The 16,828-nt window shown below is 63.2% G+C and overlaps 4 protein-coding genes across 4 annotated transcripts in view; 3 read left to right on the top strand and 1 right to left on the bottom strand.

Annotated features, from left to right (window-relative positions):
* Positions 1-16,828, top strand: part of CAMTA1 (calmodulin binding transcription activator 1) — a 288,512-nt gene that overhangs the window by 14,013 nt on the left and 257,671 nt on the right. The window lies entirely within an intron of this gene.
* TAS1R1 (taste 1 receptor member 1) lies at positions 33-4,850 on the top strand. Its single transcript, XM_062614484.1, has 6 exons — positions 33-172; positions 723-1,032; positions 1,262-2,038; positions 2,385-2,597; positions 2,881-3,001; positions 3,922-4,850. Exons 1-6 carry the CDS (start codon positions 33-35, stop codon positions 4,848-4,850), a joined length of 2,490 nt encoding a protein of 829 aa, XP_062470468.1.
* On the top strand, positions 4,897-8,919 carry ZBTB48 (zinc finger and BTB domain containing 48). The gene is made up of 10 exons (XM_062614516.1): positions 4,897-5,292; positions 5,366-5,559; positions 6,132-6,243; positions 6,594-6,686; positions 7,000-7,086; positions 7,317-7,471; positions 7,792-7,928; positions 8,176-8,340; positions 8,447-8,535; positions 8,609-8,919. The coding sequence occupies exons 1-10, from the start codon at positions 4,897-4,899 to the stop codon at positions 8,903-8,905; spliced, it is 1,725 nt and encodes a 574-aa protein (XP_062470500.1). The 3' UTR covers positions 8,906-8,919.
* Positions 9,649-16,705, bottom strand: KLHL21 (kelch like family member 21). The gene is made up of 5 exons (XM_062614493.1): positions 16,671-16,705; positions 15,110-16,150; positions 13,614-14,019; positions 12,251-12,323; positions 9,649-11,978 (listed from the first exon to the last, which is right to left on the bottom strand). The coding sequence occupies exons 2-5, from the start codon at positions 16,146-16,148 to the stop codon at positions 11,685-11,687; spliced, it is 1,812 nt and encodes a 603-aa protein (XP_062470477.1). The 5' UTR covers positions 16,149-16,150; positions 16,671-16,705; the 3' UTR covers positions 9,649-11,684.

The raw sequence follows: 16,828 nt of genomic DNA, 5'->3' as shown, positions 1-16,828 counted from the left end.
AAGCGCCGCCCGGCGCCCAGCACCGCCCCGCCATGCCGCTGCCCGCCCGGCTGTGCCTGTGCCTCTGCTTGTGCCTGTGCGCGGCCGCCGGCAGCCCCGGTGACTACCGCCTGACCGGGCTGTTCCCGCTGCACGGCCCCGCAGCGCGGCTGCTGGGGCACGGCTGCGACGCGTGAGTGCCCTGCACCGGCTTCCCCCATCGCCATCACCCCTGCCCTGCACCCGCTTCCCCCATCCCCATCACCCCTGCCCTGCACCCGCTTCCCCCATCCCCATCACCCCTGCCCTGCGCCCGCTTCCCCCATCGCCATCACCCCTGCCCTGCACCCGCTTCCCCCATCGCCATCACCCCTGCCCTGCACCCGCTTCCCCCATCACCCCTGCCCTGCACCCGCTTCCCCCATCCGCATCACCCCTGCCCTGCGCCCGCTTCCCCCATCGCCATCACCCCTGCCCTGCACCCGCTTCCCCCATCACCCCTGCCCTGCACTCGCTTCCCCCATCACCATCACCCCTGCCCTGCACCCGCTTCCCCCATCACCCCTACCCTGCACCCGCTTCCCCCATCGCCCCTACCCTGCACCCGCTTCCCCCATCGCCATCACCCCTGCCCTGCACCCGCTTCCCCCATCGCCATCACCCCTGCCCTGCACCCGCTTCCCCCATCGCCATCACCCCTGCGCTCCCCTCTCCTCCCTAAACACTGCTTTGCATTCGCACAGCTCCGCCGCCTCCTTCTCCAGCCACTTCTACTGCCTGGCCCAGACCATGCGCTTCGCCGTGGAGGAGATCAACAACTCCAGCGCCCTGCTGCCCAACGTCACCTTGGGCTATGACATCCACGATACCTGCTCCGAGCCCGCCAACCTCCACGCCACGCTGCGAGCCCTGGTGCGGAAAGGAGGGCAGGAGGTTGAGGTGCTCTCCTCCTTCCTCTGCTATGAGCCTGATGCCGTGGCTGTCATCGGGCCGCACAGCTCCCAGCTTGCCCTCACCACTGTGCCCGTGCTCGGCCTCTTCCTTGTGCCATTGGTAAGTGTGGCCGGGAAAGAAAAGGGATCCTGAGGAGCAGTTTTGTGGGATGATGGGGCTGGAGATGAGTAGAGCTGGATACAGCCCCTCCACGTCTGCTGGTCCCGGTGCTGTGGCTGGCTCAGACCAGCTCCGGATCCGCTGTCTGCCCAGCCCCAGGTCTCTTCAGTTTCTCTGGGTGTCACTGAATGGGGAAGCAAAGCCCCCTTTCTCCTGGCTCCCTTTGCAGATCAGCTACGAAGCCTCCTTGGAGACGCTCAGCCTGAAGCGGTTCTACCCCTCGTTCCTGCGCACCATCCCCAGTGACGGGCAGCAAGTGAAGGCCATCTTCCAGCTGCTGCAGCACTTTGGGTGGACATGGGTTGTGCTGCTAGGCAGCGATGATACCTATGGCAGGGCTAGCTCAGAAGCCCTCTACACCCTGCTGACTACCAGTGACATCTGTGTTGCTTACCGAAGCACCATCCCTGCCAACAAGGATTCGAGCAGCCCAGAGCTCCACAGCCTGGTCAGGATCCTCACGGAAGCCAGGGTCAATGTCACCATCGTCTTTTCCGACGCACAAAGTGCCCGCTCTTTCTTTGAGGTGGTGGTCAAGAGGAACGTCACGGGCATGGTGTGGGTGGGCTCTGAAGACTGGGTGTTAGACCAAGCCATCTGGCAGGTGCCTGGCATCCAGAGCATCGGCTCCGTCATTGCCATGTCGGTTGAGAAGGCAGAGTCCGCGATGCTGGAACGCTTTGAATCGTGGAAGGCGGCAGAGGAAGGCGCTGCGGCTGAGTGTGCCGGCAGCACGGAGGCAGGCGAGGGGAGCGAAGGGAGCACCCAGCCCAACTGCACCCAGTGCTGCACCGGCTGCCACTGGCTCACTGCTGCCCACAGTGTGTACAAAGCTCAGTCCTCCTTCCGCGTGTACTCGGCTGTGTACGCCGTGGCCCACGGCCTCCATGACCTGCTGGGCTGCGCCTCAGGGATGTGCAGCAAGGGCCCAGTGTATCCCTGGCAGGTAAGAGCAACATCAGGAATGATATTCCCTGTAGGAGAGGATCCATGAGGATCCTTGCGCACAAGGAAGGATTCTCCCCTGTGCCTGGGCTTATTTTGTCCCTCTGAAATGCCCATGCCCCAGCTGAAGAGCCCTGTGGCTTCAGCTGCTCATCAGCATTACAGCAGGAGGTACCTAGACCCAGACCCTGCCCTACCTCACTTCTGTTCCTCCCAGCAGCCCCTTGCAGAAACCTGGAAGGGCCTTTCTGTTGGGGACTGCAAAGAGGAGCCAGAGCAGAGGAGGGCCCTCTAGCACGTCGCCCTCCCAGACAAGGCACTCCTCCCCTCTGACTCTTGTTTTGCAGCTCCTACAAAAGATCAAGCAAGTAAACTTCACTCTGTACAAGAGCCACATCTCTTTTGATGCCAGCGGGGACATTTGTCAAGGCTATGACATCGTCATGTGGAACTGGAGTGGCCCAAGCTGGGCCTTTGATGTGATAGGAAGATTCCATGTGAACCCCGACAGGCTGAGCATTGACAATGACAAACTCCTGTGGCACACAGAAGATGGCCAGGTACTGTTCTGCATCCACATCTTATTTATTGTTTCCTGCCAAGCCAGCTACGTCCCCAGCACCACTGGCTCTGGGGCATTCCCCCACAGCAGGACAAAACCGAGGGCAGACAGAGGTGGTACGGGGCAATGTGTGCTCCGAGCATCAGCTTTTGTCCTTGCAGAAATCAAGCAGGGCACACAAACCACGAGCTCTCCTACTCATTTTCGCACGGTCTCTTTAAGAGGTACAACACGGGGGGTGTCCCACTGCTCACCCCGCTCGCCTGCCGTGCTCCCGACAGGCTCCCACCTCCATGTGCACTGAGCCCTGTCAACCCGGGGAGAGGCGGCTGCAGACGAACCGCCACCGATGCTGCTTCAGCTGCGTGGCCTGTCCATCAGGAACCTTCCTGAACAGATCTGGTCAGTGCACCCCGGGGGCTGCTCCCTCCCCTTCCTTCCCGCTGGGCTCTCCTCCCATCGGCTCCTCGCTTCCATCTCACTGGCCCCCAGTCCCTTCCCTCCTGCTCCTTCTTGCTCCCTGTAGTCCGGGATCTCAGCTGACAGAGTTGGTCTGACTCCCATTTGCTTACCCATGGGCATGCAAAGCCTGTGCCCAGCACTTCCCGGGAGCGCTGCCCGCAGGCAGCAGAGCCGGTGCTGGCTTCTCCCGTGGCCCGGGCACATCCGGCCCGGCAGCTGCTTCCTGCACCGCATCCTCCGGGAGGGAAATGGGACCCGGGGGTGCCTCCGTGCCGCAGATGGCACTCGGGGCTTCCGCACCGGGGTCGGCAGCAGCTGCCCTATGGAAATGTCCCCTGCCCGGCACGGGTGGCAGGAATCTCCTCTCGGAGTCTGCAGCCACAGCGACAAACCCTTGCTGGCAGCTTGTCTCCCAGCAGCTTTGGCACACGCTTGGGCTAATGGGGGTGGAAGTGGCTGGGTGCAGAGAGCCCCCAGACATGGCCAGTTCTTCCTGCCCCATAGCCCAGCCTGCGGGAGGGGGGCTGCTGCAGACCCTTTACAGGTTACTGCTGGCCGCATGAGCCCCTTCCCACCCACAGCCCTCATGCCCCTCAGCCCCAGCTCACTGCTGAGCTCCTGTGGGACTTGTGCCCCTTAGCCCAAGCAATAGACTCTTGGGAAGTCCACTGGGAGGCCTCTTGGGAAAAGAGACCCCTCCACTCCTCAAGGCTGGGAGGCACCCACGGGGGAAGGAGAAGGACATAAGGAGCGAGCAGCTCTCACAGGAGCCTGAGTGCAGGGTGCTCCACCGCAGCACATCTCTTACCGGGGTCCGTGCTGGGCGAGGTGCCTCTTGTCACCGTCCGTGTCCTCCGCAGACCTCTACAGCTGCCAGCACTGCGGGGCGGAAGAGTGGGCTCCCGAGAGGAGCGAGGTTTGCTTCAACCGCACCGTCGAGTTCCTGTCCTGGTCCGGGCCCATGTCCTGGGCACTGCTGATCCCCACTGCCCTCCTCATGCTGCTCATGGCAGGGCTGGCCGTCCTCTTCGCCCTGAACGCCTCCACCCCGGTGGTCAAGTCCGCGGGGGGCAAGATGTGCTTCCTCATGCTGGGCGCTCTGGCCTGCGCCTGCAGCAGCCTCTTGGGCTACTTCGGGGAGCCCACGCAGCACATGTGCGTGCTGCAGCACCCCGTCTATGTCATCAGCCTCACCATCTTCCTGTCGTGCGTGGCCACCCGCTCCTTCCAGATCGTCTGCATCTTCAAGCTGAACGCGCGCTGGCCGGCTCTGTACGAGGCGTGGCTGCGGCGCCGGGGCCCGGTGCTGTTCGTGGCCGCCAGCACGCTGTGCCAGGCCGCGCTGTGCGCGGCGCTGGAGGCCGCCGAGCCCTCGGTGCCGCACAGGAACTACGGCATCAGCGCGCAGCGGGTGCTGCTGGAGTGCGTGCCGAGCTCGGCGGCGAGCCAGGCCACCACCGCCTGCACCGTGCTGCTCAGCGCCGTCTGCTTCGCGCTCAGCTACGCGGGCAAGGACCTGCCCGCCAGCTACAACGAGGCCAAGTGCCTCACCTGCAGCCTGCTGCTGCACCTCGCGGGCTCCGCCGTCTTCCTCTGCACGCAGGACGCCTTCTCCGGCCGGGAGCAGGCGGCGGTGCAGGCGCTCAGCACGCTCTGCACCGTGGCCGCGCTGCTCGCCGGCTTCTTCCTCCCGAAGGCGTTCGTCATCCTCCTGCGCCCGCACCGCAACACGCCCGAGCACTTCCAGGCGGCGATCCAGCGCTACACGCGCCGCCTGGCCGCCGCCTGACCGGCGCGCTCCCGGCCCTCCGCCGCGTCACATCCGGCGCGCTGCCATGGCGGCGGCCGCGGCGCACAGCGTCCGTGTGCTGCGGGAGCTGAACCGGCAGCGCGCCGCGGGGCTCTTCTGCGACGCCACGCTGGGGGTGGGCGGCCGCGAGTTCCGCGCGCACTGGCCCGTGCTCGCCAGCTGCTCCCGCTTCTTCCGCGCCCGCGGGCCCGGCGGCCCCGTGGCGCTGCCCGACGGCCTCGCCGACACCTTCCAGCTCCTCCTCGACTTCTTCTACACCGGGCGCCTGGCGCTCACCGCGCACAACCGCGCCCGCCTGCTGGCCGCGGCCGAGCAGCTCGGCGTGCCCGACGCCGTGGCCCTGTGCCGCGCCTTCCGCCCCGCCGCGCCCCGACAGCGGCCCCGCCGCGCCGCGCCGCGCCCGGCGCCGCCGGACACCGCGGTGCGTGAAGGGGACTGCGGGGTGGTGGTGGTGGTGGTGGGCGGGAGCGGTGACGCCGCCGGTTCCATCGCAGGGCACCCCCCCGGCCCCGGAGGAGGAGGCGGCGGCGGCGGGCGGCGAGGCCGTACCCGAGAAGAAGGCGCTGCGGGGCAAAAGGAGCCCCCCGCCGGGCAGCGCGGGCAGCGGGAGAGGTGCAGCGGTGCCGGTTGAGTGCCCCACGTGCCATAAAACCTTCCTCAGCAAATACTACCTGAAAGTGCACAACAGGTAACGCTCCGGCCTCTCCTTCCCTCCGCGGACCGTGCGCAGGGACTCGCGTCGCCCCGAACTCACAGCAGTGCCTTGGGGGGGGCGGCCGGCCCCGGTGTCCCCCGGGGAGGGGGGGGAGAAGGAGGTGCCCGTGCCCTGGGCAGGGTTGCTGAGAGCTGGAGGGGGGTGAATCCGTACCCAAACAGGGGCTGAGCAGCCCCATCCCACGGAAGGTGCGGGCGGATGATGGGAAATCGTCCTTCCGTGGGAATGCGCCCGGGTTGTGGGGAGCACGGGAGCCTCGGAGAGCAAAGGGGGTGCCTGCAGAGAGGGCAGGAGCGCCGGCGCCGCTCGGCTCCTGAGGAGCCCTGTGAAAGAGGTGGCAGCGCAGTGGGCACTGACAGCTTGACCGCGCTCCACCGGGATCAGCAAACTTGGGGTAAAAGGCAGGTTTTGGGTGACTGAATACTGGCACTGACATTGGCTGCCTGAACATCCCCTCTCCATTCCCAGTTCCTTACCCGTGTCCTCAACAAGCCTCTTGGCGCGTCCGTGCCGTGACGGATGCTCTCCGGTTGTATTCCCCCTAGGAAACACACTGGAGAGAAGCCGTTTGAGTGTTCCAAATGTGGCAAATGTTACTTTAGGAAAGAGAACCTCCTGGAACACGAGGCCAGGAACTGCATGAACCGATCCGAGCAGGTACAGCCAGGAAGCTGCCACCGGAGGGCTGGGAGGTGGCTGCTGTTGTGCAGGGCTGGAGCTGGGGCCTGCCACAGCCCACATCACACTCAGCTGCCAACCAAAACCCCACATTGCCCCTGCACCCCACACATCCCACAGCCAGGACCCCCACATCCACTGCCGCTGACATGGCAGCAGCTTGTAGCTGCTCTCCCAGACGAGGATACTCTTTGTACCTTGAGAGATCCAGATCCGATGAATGCGGGTTAAAACCTCGTAACCTGGTCCCAGCACCCTTGTGCCAAGCACCACCGTGAGCTGTGGGCTGCGTGGTTCCATGGAAGCCGATGCCTCCCTGTCTCTTGCAGGCTTTCACGTGTTCAGTGTGCCAGGAGGTGTTCAAGAGGCGGATGGAGCTGCGGCTGCACATGGTGTCACACACGGGGGACATGCCATACAAGGTCAGCAGTGCCTGCCTCCAGCATCCCTACAGACACTGCCAGGCGCAGGAAGAGGGGCAAATCTTTGTGGTGTGGGGCCCCCAAACCTCCTTGCCTGGCCCGCAGCAGCTCCCTGAGGGTCATTCCCCATCTGTGAGCTGGAACGTGCTGCGGGGAGGCTCCAAACCCAGGCACTTTGTGTGGCCTTAGCAGGGATCCTGTGTCAGAACAGCGCTCCCCTGCCCGTTGTGCTGGCACGGTGCCGGTCCTCAGCTTGTGCTGAAGTGGCTGTTGGGGGGCAGCTGGGAGCTGAGCCTCCTCTGCTGTCTTGCAGTGCTCCTCCTGCGCCCAGCAGTTCATGCAGAAGAAGGACCTGCAGAGCCACATGATAAAGCTGCACGGCGCACCGAAGCCCCACGCGGTAAGGGGGGCAGGCGGCGGTGGGTACCCGGGAGGGAGCTGTCCCATGCTCAGGGTTAGAGAGCGGCACCATTGCCCTGTCTGGCTCTGTTCAGTGGGGCAGGGCGTTACAGAGCTCCTGGCAACAGTGGTTTTGGGTACAGGAGCACCCCTCCATTCCTTTGGCTGACAGACCCAGGCCCATGGCAGGCGCGGTGCCTAACCCCTGTGCGCTCTCCTGTGGCCTTGCAGTGCTCGACCTGCTCCAAGTGCTTTCTGTCTCGGACAGAGCTGCGCCTGCACGAGGCCTTCAAGCACCGGGGAGAGAAGCTGTTTGTCTGCGAGGAGTGCGGGCACAGGGCCTCGAGTCGCAATGGCCTGCAGATGCACATCAAGGCCAAGCACAGGTAGGACGTGAGTGGGTCCGCACCGAGTGTACGACCGCAGTGGCACGGGCGATGACTGAAGCTCCCCAGCCTGGCTAATTCATGTTGTTGAAGTGGGAAAGCGTGCACCAGCGGCTGGTCCCTCAGTGTTCTGTTTCCTGGGCTGGTTATAACGCCCAAGGGGCAGGAGGCTCCAGTTTGGCAGCAGAGCAGCACTTGTGGGCCTCCAAAATACTTTGGATTGAGATGGGTTGAAGCAGGGTTTACTCAGGAGAGCGCTGGGGCAGCAGCAGCAGCAGCAGGTCCCTGCAGGGCTGATGGTGCCACCTCCCTGCCTGCAGGAACGAGCGGCCCTACGTCTGCGAGTTCTGCCACCACGCCTTCACCCAGAAAGCCAACCTCAACATGCACCTGCGCACGCACACAGGCGAGAAGCCCTTCCAGTGCCACCTCTGCGGCAAGACCTTCAGGACACAAGGTACCCCCGGGCGTGCTGGTGGTGCCGAGCACCAAGCGTGCGCTGGCACGAGGGAAGGCACGTTCCTGTTACCTCCATTACCCTCACGGCACAGAGGATCACGATATTGATCCTTTGATTGATTGAAAACTGAGCTTTCCCCTTCCGAGCCTCCCTCACCAGCGCGGCGCGCACCGACTGCGCCGCGCATGCCCCACACTGGAGGCGCTGATGCAGAGCTCTCCCCTGTGTCCCCTGCGCGTGGCAGCAAGCCTGGACAAGCACAACCGGACCCACACCGGGGAGCGCCCCTTCGGCTGCGAGTTCTGCGAGCAGCGCTTCACGGAGAAGGGGCCGCTGCTGAGGCACGTGGCCAGCCGGCACCAGGAGGGGCGGCCCCACTTCTGCCAGATCTGCAGCAAGACCTTCAAAGGTAACGGCCGGGGCACGGAGCACACGCGTGGCCCCATCAGAGCCCACCCTGGTGTGGGTCAGGGTCACCGCGAGCCGCTGCCAACGGGCTCTTGCTTCCCTTGCAGCCGTCGAGCAGCTCCGCGTCCACGTCCGCCGGCACAGGGGCATGAGGAAGTTCGAGTGCACCGAGTGTGGATACAAGTTCACGCGGCAGGTGAGGACCCCCCTGCTCCAGGGTCGGAGCCGGCGCTCACCGAGCCCCTCACCGTGTCGCCGTCCCTTCGCAGGCTCACCTGAGGCGCCACATGGAGATCCATGACCGCGTGGAGAACTACAACCCGCGGCAGCGGAAGCTGCGGAACCTGGTCATCGAGGACGAGAAGGCCGTGGTGTTGGCGCTGCAGCCGCCACCGGAGCTGGACGTGGGCTCGGCCGAGGTGATCGTGGAGTCCCTGTCCCGCGGCGCCCTGCCTGAGGACATCCCCGTGCAGAGACTCTGCTCCAATGAGAACTTCCCCCCAGGGGATGTGATGGAGCAGGCGCTGATCCTAACGACGACAGATCCCGAGGGCTGTGGCACATAGCGGGACCCGGCGCACAGGGAGCTCTGTGCCACGTCTGTTCTTCTGGAGCTCTGCATCCCCCCCTTCCCCGCGCATCTCCCACCCCTGGCTGCGGGAGGGGAAGCTCTAATCCGGTGTCAGATGAAGCCACTCCACGTGGCTCCTTAATAAACGCACGCACTCTGTGCGAGGTGGGAGCCGGGGGGGCTTCGTGTGTGTGACTGTCAGCTGCCTTCCAGTGAGATCTCATTGCGGCCGGAGGGGGCGGCTGCTGCTCACCCCTTGCCTCTGAGCTCCTGATTAAAGCTTACCTTCCCCAGAGCACGGCTCTGCCCCTTCCTTAAACACTTCCCAAAGGACCCTCTCCTCCTTAGCCCTGTGCCTTCTTTCACTCTGTTTTGTTGCGCTTCTGATGCCTGCTGTTTCTTTGCCCCATTGAAGGCGAGGCACGCCTGGCATCTTCTCACCACCCATAACTGAGCTGTTGGTGAATGTGAAACACGTTACCTGAAGGAGCTGGAGCCGGTCAGCGCTCCCCGCTCCTGCATTTAGGGGTGGGGATTTCTCCTTGTCTGCAACACCATGAGCCAGGGTCGCGGTGACACTGAGAGCTCCGTCCTTGATGTGCCCACAATCACAGCCGCGCTCTCCCCTTTCCCACACACCAAGGCAACAGAATGTCTCCAGCTTAAACACTGGGCCTGGAATGAGAACCCCAGTAAAACCCTCCTGCAACCATCTTCCCTTCAAAGGCAGCCGAGAGGTTCACGGAAGGTGTTTTATTTAACTTGACTGCTGCAAGTAAATTTAAAACTATGAGAATAAAAATACATTATCTGTAACGGAGATGCCTTTGTTTCAAAGGACGGTGTTTAAACTGCACTCCAAGAGCCGGACACGATGGGCTTTAGCAACAAATAAATACAGCTCCGTAACTGTTGAGCCTGTTGGGGACTGGGGGGAGGCAGGTCCAGCAGCGAGCACTGCAGCACGAGACACAGTGCCTTCTATTTATAGTCTGGCATAAATACTTGGGGCTGCAGTGCACGTTCCGCTGCGCAGCCTCGGAACGGGCTCTGCGTGGTGCTGCGGGGACATGGCCAGAAAGGAAGGAGATGCCCCAAGTCCCTACATTCCAGCCCGGAGGCTTTCGATCCAAGAGGCTGCCACGGCACAATCCAGCTTCAAGGCACTGTCAAAGATCCAGACGTGGAGAACAGCCGGGATTCACCAGCAGCATTCCCGGCTCCGCAGCCGAGGAGCAGGGCATGAGGCAGGAAACTGCATTCAAGGCAAACCAGATCCGTTTTAAAGCTGTGAAGCCGCTGATGCTGTGGAGATGGGGCCCTGGCGCTTTCCATCTCCAGATGAAGTTCAAATGCGAGTGTTTTTGCTGTTGGTTGAAAGCACAAGAGGGAAACAGCAACGGCCTCCAGCCCCGCTCTCCCGAAGGATGAGCCTTGGCCTTTGGCTCTTGGCTTGTTCACCAAACATTCCACGAGTAAACTGCAGGCAGCTTCTCTTCAGCTAAGGTAGAAGGAGGAACCCAGCCCAAGCTCCCTACGTCCCTTGGGCAAGGATAAAGGCAACTCTTAGGCCAAAAAACCCCGCAAACCCCAAATAAAATGAGGAAACAAAAGAAAGAACTACCCTAAAGTACCTACTGCTCAATCCACAGCACTCCAGGCACCTCCTGCACCTCTGCCACAACACCTCAGTGGCGTTTTCCTATTGCTCACATCCCGAGAGCTGTGAGCAGGAGGCACGACAGGCACTGAAGGTCCAATGGGTTCATTCACACAAGGGGATGGGTTTGACAGTGATTCTGCGTCAGGGTATTTAACTGCAAGCCTGTTTCCCACCGCGGCTCCTTTAAGGTGGTGAAGAAACCAGAACGCACCCTTGCTACGTGGAGCCCATCCCGGAGCTCAGCACGGGAGAACCGCCAGCAACAGCAGCTTTTCCTGCCCTAGTTCAGCCCTGGCACACCAGGAAGGGGAACGGCTCCTCCCGCGGGCAGCAGCCACCAGCCCCTTGGGCTGGGTAAGAGCAGGACTTGCTGCTCCCCTTCCCCTTAAGCTGGTGATTGGAAATGAAGCAGTGGAGCTGTCAGGATGGGAGGAGAAGATAAATAAGGGTGTTTGTCTGCTGAGAAGGAAAAGGCCTTGCTAGGGAGGGCTGGAGAACAAAGACCTGCAGGGTCTGAATGCTCCGACTTAACCCCCCCGAAACACAGGGAGAACTGAAGTTCTGAGGGCAGATGAAGCTTCGTAACCCAGCCACAGCGAGGCCCTGGCCATGGTGCACCCGTTCCTCCCGAAGGAATGAACGGGGATGGAGGAGCACGGCCACAGGGGAGGAAGCTCCACGTTCTCACACCAACCTCTCACCCTGACGGACCTCCAGCTCCTCGGGAAGAGACCTTTCCCCCCTCTATCCACATGCACATGGAGCCTGTCCTGGGAGGCACAGAACAGAGGTGGGGGCCCAGTTCCCTGCCCCACGAGACCCTTCTAAAAAGGAACTGAAGGAAGAAGTTTGGTGGCAAACGAAGCAGGAGCTCCCAGCGAAAGGTGTCTGACCAAAAGCCATGAGCTGCGATGCTGTTCAACACGACCGCTTTGCTCCAGTTCAGCTCCGGGGTCTCTATGAGCAGTCGGAGCCTCCTCCCGCCCAGGGAAGGGCCGAGCAGCATCAAACGTCAGAGCTTCCCCTCTATGCCCAGTTCAGGTTTGTCTCCCAGCACCGTTTTGCCTCTCAGAGCATCACAGGTTCTGGTTCATGGAGCTGCCGTCCCCCACTAACGCAGCTCGTTCAGGTTCTGGTTGTGGAGGTCCTGGCGCTGCCTGTTCAAGTTGATGGCGTTGTCCAGCGTGATGGCGTCGTCCTCCTGCGTGGTTTCCGGCATGAACTGCCGGAATATGCTGACGCTGCCGTGCCAGAAGATGGGCTCGGGGAGCCGGCCCACCACGCTCCATGTTCGTGTCTCAGGGTCGTAGGCTTCCAGGACATCCGAGAGCTCAAAGGTGTTGTCGTAGCCACCGGACACGTAGAGCTTCCCGCCGAGCACGGCCACGCTGCCCCCAACGTGGACCTAGAGACAAACACAAATACACCCCATGGTCACAATGGGGGTTCTGGCACTCCGGGGGATGGTATCGGAGTTGGTGCTGTCCTATAGTGCTGCAGTGCTCAGCACCCACCAGCGCTGCCCCAAACCCCAAGGAGCCGGAGCTTCCAGCTTCACACCCAGCCACAACCACTCCTCGGTGACCCTGATAGGCTGTAATGGCAAGGGGCTAGAACCCAAAGAGCCCTTTGGAAACGCAGCCAGTCTTTAAGCCGGGAGGTTGGCGAGTGTCCTACCTGAAGCATGGCTGGGATTTTATCCCATTCGTTCTTCGCTGGGTTGTAAACGTCCACCTCAGCCGAGTCATCTCTGCGGGAGATAACGCGGAATTATTCCTCCGTGGTCTAAACCCCTCCTGCCCCGTCAAGCCCCAGTTCAACAGCCTGAAATGCTACCGAGAGCAGATCGCAGTGCATGCGTCAGAGAGCAAAGGGGCAGGTCTCACGGCAGACCCCAGCCTCCAGTATGGGTCCCTCTTGCTGGGTCCAAATCACTGCACAGCCCCGAGGGCTTTCTCAAGTCCGGTCTTTTTTTACACCAGCATCTCTAGTGTCTCACAGACCAGCTCCCTGCAAGTCAGCACTTCAGGGGCTGATCTGCCTTCGGGGCCAAGTGCTTCAGGCCTGGAAGCAAAGTTACTGCTATTCTGGAGAGGCTTAAGCCTCCACGTGCTTCCAAGTAACAGCATCCTCCTGCTTGGGGCTTTCATTCGTGCCAAATTTAGATGGGCTGAGGACGCAGGAGGAGAGGTATTTGGACAACGTGATCCCCCCAAGGGGGTGCTTTCAAATGGGTAAGGAAAAGGAAAACCCATAGAACCAGGCGCTGACAAGTGGCTGAACAGCCAAACCACCCCAACCAGGACTCGCTGAACACCAAGCGAGTCCAACAAACAGCCAGGAACCAAGACCCCAGTGGGTCAAATACAAGGTCTGGGCTGGAAGCTGCTGCTTCCTGCAAACCAAGAGGAGATTAAACACTGAGGAATGTGTCTGGAGGCCGTCACAGAGCTCTCTGCTTGCTCAAAGCCAGCGCAACAGGATGAAACGCTCCGGCGCTCGCATGCCTTCCCGTTTATTTTTAATGAGGTGGATAACTGAAGCATTCGTGCCACCGGGACCGCCTCGGATGGGTAATTAGGCCCCAGTTTGGAACGGCACTTAAAAATAGTGACCAATCATTTCATCTTCAGCCTCTTATCTCTGCTGAGAAGGAAGGCGTCCTCTCCTGCGCCCAGCTTAACGTTTTCTTGGAGCTTGCTCGCTTATTTATAGCAACAAGGGGGGCTGAAGCCAAGAAAACAGAAGTCTATTTCCAAGCAGCGCTGCTGACTTCAGCCCCATTTATACCTGGCTGTTCCCAGCCCCTGGGTCAGGTTCTGAGGGTTTTACACAGTTTAAACACAGTCCTTTGAGGTCTGTCTACAACAGAAGATGAGGAAAGAGGTGCAGTGGTTCATAGACCCATCACAGGAAGCACCGCTGTGCCTTCCCAATGCAAGTCTCTCTTACAACCGTTCCCTTCCCCCTTACAACATGCTTTCCAGGGACACCCTGGTCTTGCCTCATAGGGAAGGAGGCTCCCACTCCCATTACTCACCTTATGAAGTACATGAGGCCATTGAGGGTGACAGTCTTTGGGGCGAAGGACCAGGGGGGCAGATGCCCGCAGTTCACGAGGGTCCAGAGATCGCTGTCGGGGTCGTAGCACTGCATCACCATGGACTCTTTGCCAGCCAGGGAGCCGATGGCGAACAGCTTGCCGCGGCAGGAGGTGGTGGAGCAGTTGTCCATGGGGTACAGCATGGGCTGCAGGGCCTCCCAGCTATCCAGCGCGTGGTCGTAGCGCTCCGTGCTGTCCGAGGCGATGACGTAGAGCAGCCCGTCCAGCACCGTGGAGCTGTGGTATTCCCTGGCCTTCAGCATGGGAGACACCTCCGTCCACTCGTTCACGCTGGAGTTGTACCTCCACACGCAGTCGTACAGCCTGGACCCGTCGGACCCCCCTGTGGCACAGCACAAGCGTCAGAGCAGGGGAGCGCCCTGGGGACCGCAGCAGTGTCAGGGTTTTACTGAGGTTTTGCACCGTTTCCTTCCCAACGAGCCAGGGAGGCTTCCCCTGCGCTGTCCCCTGGCTATGACTCAGAACGACTCTCCCACGTCCGACTGCTTACATCCTGCCAAGTGACCATCTCCTCGCCTGTTTTGCAACCCCTGCTCCCATCAGTGACACGGCAGAGGCAGCGCTCACCCGTGCCCAACCTCCCAACCCTCCCTCTGCCTGTGCTATGAACCAACACTAACCGGAACAGCCAAATTCCCCCTTGCCAAGGCACCAGGCTCCCGGCGGCATCAGCACCTCTTGACCTGCCTGGGATCGCTCCCAAGGGCATCCATACAAGCACACCGTGTGGCAGCCCATCATTGACACACCTCTGCCTTTAGCAGAGCCTTGTTTTGTGCTCAGGACCAAAGCACAAACAGTTTTCTGTTTGCCTGCATCTGACCTGTCCTGCACACCCAGGGCAAGCTGCTCTGGTGCCTTCCCGGCTTGGCTTGCTCCGGCTGCCGCAGGGATGTACTTCAAAGGAGGCACCTCCATGCAGATGAGCAGCCAAATCTCCACACCCGGGTCACCTTGAGACAAGGCACTGCAGCCCCAGCGGCTGCGGGAGCAGGATTTGTGCTGGGGAAGGCACCGTCTGACTCATGGGCACTGCCCGGCTGAGGCACCGGGGGCTCCAACACACCCCTGCCCTGAGCACCCGCCTGGGCTGTGATTCACGGGGCTCTGCACCCAAACACCTTCTTCCTGGGGAGAAATCCAAACCCTCCCGAGCCACCCCCGGAGCGAGCGGTGACAAAGCCCCACCAGCGCAGGATCTGCTGCCTGCGTGCTCGGGAGCATTACTCATGACAAAATACCGCCTGGATTAAGACCAGCTGCTAAATCCAGCACCGACTCCAGGAGCCCCTCCGCCCGCCTTGGGGCTGGAGCCAGAGCAGAGCCTCCAAGTCTCCACCGCCCGGAGAGAAGCCAAATCTGGTGCCAGAACCCGCGCGCTCCCAACGGAAACCCCACCGCCGGTGCCTTACCAGTGACGTAGATGTCATTGCCCAACGCAGCCACGCTGTAGCCCCCTCCGAGGTGCTCGGGGAACTCGGCCAGGTAGCGCCAGTGCCCGGTGCGCGGGTTGTAGCAGTCGACGGTGACGAGCTCGTCGCAGTCGCGGTCGCAGCCGCCGACCAGGACGAGGATCTCGGCGAGGCCGGTGGAGGGCCGCGGGCGCATGCGGGCGCAGGGGCCGTGGTCGTGCCGGTCGAGGCGGGCGGCCTGGAAGTCGCGGGCCTCTTGCAGGAGGCGCAGGCAGGGCGGGCAGCGCGCCACCAGCGGCTCGCCCTCCACGTGCGCCAGCAGGTAGAACCGGCGCACGAAGGGCAGGCGGACGTGCGCCAGGAGCTGCGGCAGCAGCGGGGCGCGGGCGGCGGGGTCTGCGCGCACCCAGCGCAGCGCTAACTGGAAGGCGGCCTCCTCCTTGGGGACGCAGAGCCCGTCGTCCCGCAGGTAGGACAGGAGCCGCGGCAGGGGCAGGCGCTCCAGCTGCGCGCCCAGCTCCCCCACGTGCCGCAGCACGAAGCGATGCGCCGCGGCCGCCAGCGCCGGGCAGGCGAAGGCCTCGGCGAAGTCCTGCATGTCCAAGGCGTTGGCGGGCTCCAGCTGCCGCGCCAGCCACGCGCCGCAGGCCTCCTTGACGGCGGGGAACTGCAGCAGGTCCGCGGCGCGCAGCAGGCGCTCGGCGATGTCGGGGCCCAGCCGCCCCACGCGCCCGGTGTAGGCGAAGTCGAGCAGGCGCGCCAGGCACTCGGGCTCCACGCCGTGCAGCCGCACGCGCTCGGCCCGCGCCTCCCGCAGCGCCCCGCCGAACATGGCGCGGAAATAGCCCGAGGCGGCGGCCAGCACGGCGCGGTGCGCCCCGAACTCCCGCCCGCCCGCCACCACCGTCACGTCGAGCAGGCTCCGCTCCGCCCGCAGCGCGCTCAGGCCCCGCAGCAGCGACACGGCGTGTGCCGGCTCCCCCGCGGCCGTCGCCGCCGGTGCCGCCGTCCCGCCGCTGCTGCCGGTGTTGGCCGCCATGCCTAGGGGAGAGCACACGGTGTCACCACGCACGGGGCCACTCGGGTCGCAGCCGGGAGCGGGTCAGGGGAAGCAAAGCGGGGATAAATAAAGGCAAGGTGGTCACCGCAAGGATAAACGGCCCCGGGGGAGGACGAGCGAGAGACCCGACAGCCCCAGAGCCACCCGCGGTGCGGAGCAGCGGCAGTTGCATAACGAGCGGCGCTGGCAGCTGCCCCCCCCGCCCCGTCTAATTGCATTCCCCGGGGCCCCGTCCCGAGTTTCCCCGCACACCCGCGCCCGCTCCGCCCTTGCCGCGGGCACCTCGGGCCGGCCCCGCCGCTCTCCGCGGGGGCTACGGCAGTCACTGAGGCTCCCGGCGGGGCCGCTCGTTACCGAGGGCGGAGGCCCCGCGGGTCGAGACTCAGGAGGCGGCCGCTGCGCCCCGCCCCGCGGTACCGAGGGCTCCGAGCCGAACCGAGCCGAGCCGAGCCCTGCAGCGGGTCCCTACCGGAGCCCCAGGCTCCGCTCCTCTCCGCTCACCTCCGTTCCGTTCCGTTCCGTTCCGCTCCTCCCGAGCTGCCGCCGCCACCGCCCCGCCCGGCCCCGCCCCGCCCCGCTCCCGGCGGCCCCCGCTCCCGCCACTGCGCACGCCCGGACTACGGCTCCCAGCGCGCCCCGCGCGGGCTCCCGGCCGCCCC

Source organism: Pezoporus occidentalis, unplaced genomic scaffold (genome assembly GCF_034315485.1).
Source record: "Pezoporus occidentalis ecotype Australia unplaced genomic scaffold, CSIRO_AGI_Poc_V1 ctg176, whole genome shotgun sequence".
In the NCBI taxonomy this organism is placed as follows: domain Eukaryota; kingdom Metazoa; phylum Chordata; class Aves; order Psittaciformes; family Psittacidae; genus Pezoporus; species Pezoporus occidentalis.
The sequence above is the reverse complement of the archived record's forward strand: the minus strand, read 5'-3'. Positions and strand labels throughout refer to the sequence as shown.